Source organism: Falco biarmicus, chromosome 13, assembly GCF_023638135.1.
Source record: "Falco biarmicus isolate bFalBia1 chromosome 13, bFalBia1.pri, whole genome shotgun sequence".
Lineage (NCBI taxonomy): Eukaryota > Metazoa > Chordata > Aves > Falconiformes > Falconidae > Falco > Falco biarmicus.
Window position 1 is genome coordinate 23,618,325 of NC_079300.1, and position 3,634 is coordinate 23,621,958.

The following is a 3,634-nucleotide window of genomic DNA, read 5'->3' on the forward strand; positions in this document are numbered from 1 at the left end:
GATCCAGTAGTGTAGGGTTGAGGCTGGCAGCCAGAGAAAGCCAGCCCAGCGCTCTGTGGCCCAAGATCAACCTCACAGCAGTGTGACCTTGCTCCCTGCGACAACTTAAGTGTCCTCCAGTATTAAACAAAAGAAACATTTGAATTCCAATAGCCGAGCTAACAATGCTTAGTACAAGAATTAAGTGCTTAATTACCAGCATTGTTTCCACAACCTATACATATTTTTGTTAATTAAGTTAACAACAGGGAACCATATTCTTCATTTAAAAACCGGCCACAAGCGCTTCATGCTCAGCAACACATGCCATCAGTTGTGAATTCAGTATTTTTTATTAAAGATTAAAAATAAAAAGCATTTGACACCCTAATATACACAAAGTCACAATAAACTCAAATGTGCTAAAAGCAAAATGTGCATGAAGACAGTCATTTCTAAAAGGCACCCTGCCACCAACATCTTTTAAATGTTTTCCTAATTCCACCAGGTTTCTAGTTTTTTCTTCCTTCACTGAAGGCGAGACTCTAGAGTGCTACGGAGCTCGGATGCTAACCCCGCCAACCCCTTTCAGGGATCTTTTTGCTATCACTAGAACACCGAAAACAGACTTCACTCGAGCTTCTCACGGAGTTAACCCTTACGGTTTCAAAATGCACCAGGGCTTTTTCTTAAAAAGGAAAAGGTAGGGCTAGTCGCACCATTTATAAGGGCCAAGAGAAAGAGTTATAAAATAACTGCTGTGTCCCCACCGAATAGCTTTGCTAATAAAAACCCAACTCCCTCCTCCCACCCGTCCCCTCCCAACCTCTCATAAAAACAGCCCCTAAAGTTACAAAATGCCACACACGCACACAGAGGGATGCAATGTTACCGCGCTCAGCTATTAGCCTGTCAGGGCGTGACAGTGTGTGGGTACCAGGGATGCCGTGCCACGGATGCAGCAGTCCCGCAGCCACGCATGCAGTCCCGCAGCAGGCGATGCCTGCAGCGCTCAGGGGGGTCCCCGCTGTCCCCACTAGGTAGGTCTGCGTCGACTCCCGCCTGCTCCACCGTTACCAGGGTCTCCACATGGATTTGGGGAAGCTAGGCGATGGCAGGCCACGGGTCTGTGAAGCGTCCAGCCCATCGGTGGCCGTCTGGCCCGGCTCGGCCTCCGCCTCATCCGAGTCGGAGCAGGTGTCCTCGCTGGGGCAGGGTGAGGGGGCAGCGGGGGGGCAGCGCCAGCCCCAGCCCCGGGGGGGGCCGCACCGCCGGGGGCAGCGCCTCGCCGCCGGGCCAGGGCCCCATGGCAGCATCCGCCACAACGTCCGCGATGGAGTCCGGGCAGCCGCCCTCGTTGAGGGGCATGGACTCCAGCAGGTGGTTCAGCAGCTCGGCGGCCGTGGTGGCGTCGATGCCGGGGCAGCTGGAGACGAAGGTGTGCACCTCGTGCATGCACTGGATGTAGCCGGCGGCGAAGCGCTCGCTGGCCTCGCGGTGCAGCCGCCCGCCCTCTGCGCCGCGGGAGACAGAGAGGGGCGCGGGGTGAGGCGCGGCCGGGCCCCGCCGGCCCCTACCGCCGCCCCGCCGGCACTCACCGAGCGAGCGGCGCTCCAGCACGGCCTGCACCCGCCGCACCGTCAGCTCCAGCACCTCCGCGTTCTCCAGCTTCGCCTGAAACTGACCGGGGCGCCGCGGGCCGTCAGCGCGGCCCCGGGCCCCGCCGCCCGGCCGGTCCCCGCCCCGCCGCCTCACCTCGCTGTCGGCCAGCAGCAGCCGCAGCTCCTGCAGGCTCTCATTGATCCGCGCCCGGCGCTTCTTCTCCACCAGCGGCTTCCTCGTCTGCGGGGGGGACAACACCGCCCGTCAGCCCGCCGCCCGCCCGCCCGCCCCCGCCCGCCGCAGCGCCCCCACCGCTCACCCGCCGGTCGGCCCTGGCCTCCGCGCAGTCCTCGTCGCCCCGCGGCGGGCGGCCCTTCCCGGGCCGGAAGGAGGGCGCCATGGCGCGCCCGCCCGCCCCGCGCTGCCGCCCTCCGCTCCCCCCAGCGGCTCCGCTCCGCTCTCCGCCCCGCGCCGCCCTACTTATACCCTCTCATTTGCATGTCAATGAGCCCATTGGCCGCGACGCGCGGGCAGCCGCCGGAGCGTTGGCCGAACGGGCCAATGGAGAGCGGCCGCTTTGTCTGCGCCGGGGTGGGGCGGGGTGGGGCGGGGCGGGGCGGGGCGGGGGGAGCGCGCGCCGCCAGCCTTTGGTTGCCGTCGGCCGCCGCGCTGCCCCCGGCATTGTTGGCCCGGCCCGGCGCGGGCTCCCCGTGGGCTGGGCAGCAGCGCGGGGGGGGGCGCCCGGGGAGCGGCGGCGGGGGGCGTCGGTCACCGGCAGCGGGTGCCCCGGCAGCGGCGGGTGCACAGCCTTGGGAACGGGGAGGGTGCTGGGGCGTGGGGGCTGGTGGGCCCGGGCCCCGTGCCAGCGGGCCGGGGGGGGGGCGGCTGGGCTGCCCGTCCCATCCCCTTCCCCCGCCGGGGGGCCGCCGGGCCCGGGGCGCACCGCCGCCCTCCGCCTGGCGCTGCTGCCGGGCCGGGCCGCGCTGTGCGGTAACCCGATGCCGCCGGCAGTTGGCAGCTGCGCTCCCCCGGCAGGCCGAGGCGCATAAAGGCGCCGGGGCTCGTCTCCGAGGAGAGCGACAGGTGTTCGCTCCCGCTCCCTTTGTTCCTCCTTTTATTCTCCCCCCTCACGCATGTCGCGGTTTTACCGCCCCAGGAGACGGGAGCCGCGGCCTGAGGGGGCCTGGGGGGCCGGGCCCCCGCCTCCGCGCTCCCCCCTTATGCCATCTAACCGGGGAAAACCCTCTGGTTCGGGGGGTGCTGGGCCCCGGGGACCCTCACCTCTGTGGCTTTGTACTGCTGGCTTACGCCGGTGTTGGGCCCGGTGGCCCAGCAGCTAGTGGCCTGGTGGTCCAGTGGCCAGCAGCCCGGTAGCCCGGTGGCCACGCGCTCCAGGAAAGGCCACGGTAGCTCTCCATCGGTCCCGCCGTTCCGTAATGCCGCTCTTCATCTCCAGCGCGCCTGTGCCAGCAGCCGTGCCAGCCACATGCTGATCCGTGGCTGGTGGAAGAGCAAACTGGGATGGAGATGTTCTGTGGGGTCCACAGCCAGCATGGGGGGCACCCAGCTGCGGGCCCAAGCCCAGGTCACCCTGCTCTGCATATCACAGCAGACCGGACATTTCCCAAAAGGTGCCCCCCTTAGGTTTCATCCTTTTATTTGAAAGTTTGCTCTGCGGGTGACGTGCCAGGCCGGAGCAGAGCGGCATGTACCTGGGGCTGGGTGATGGTCCTGCTGCTCCTGATGGTGCCGGCACCCCACGCATCGCGCCCTGGAAACTGGCTCATCCTTCTCATTGATGCCATTAACACAGAGTAAGCAGAAATGCTATTTAGGCCAGGCCAGGCAGGTAACATTGTTGTCTTTTAAGCAAGCAGAGACACTTGTGACTGTGTTTTGTGTCTAGTTTATTCCTGGTTAGCCTAAATGGGAGAGGAAAAAAAGGCAATTGTCCAGGCTGCAACTACAGCGAAGTAAGGGGTGTCACAATTTTGGAGTCATCTGCTCTGAACCAAAACTAGGCACGTAAGGTCAGCAGACATGAAAACACACA

General features: G+C 64.1%; 1 protein-coding gene across 1 annotated transcript; it reads right to left on the minus strand.

The window, feature by feature from the left end:
• Window positions 1–309: 309 nt before the first annotated feature.
• LOC130158327 (transcription cofactor HES-6-like) lies at window positions 310–2,028 on the minus strand. Its single transcript, XM_056358986.1, is given in 5 exon segments — window positions 310–1,200; window positions 1,202–1,493; window positions 1,578–1,659; window positions 1,735–1,821; window positions 1,901–2,028. Coding segments are annotated over 5 exon segments (690 nt in total). The 5' UTR covers window positions 1,982–2,028; the 3' UTR covers window positions 310–1,052.
• Window positions 2,029–3,634: the final 1,606 nt, after the last annotated feature.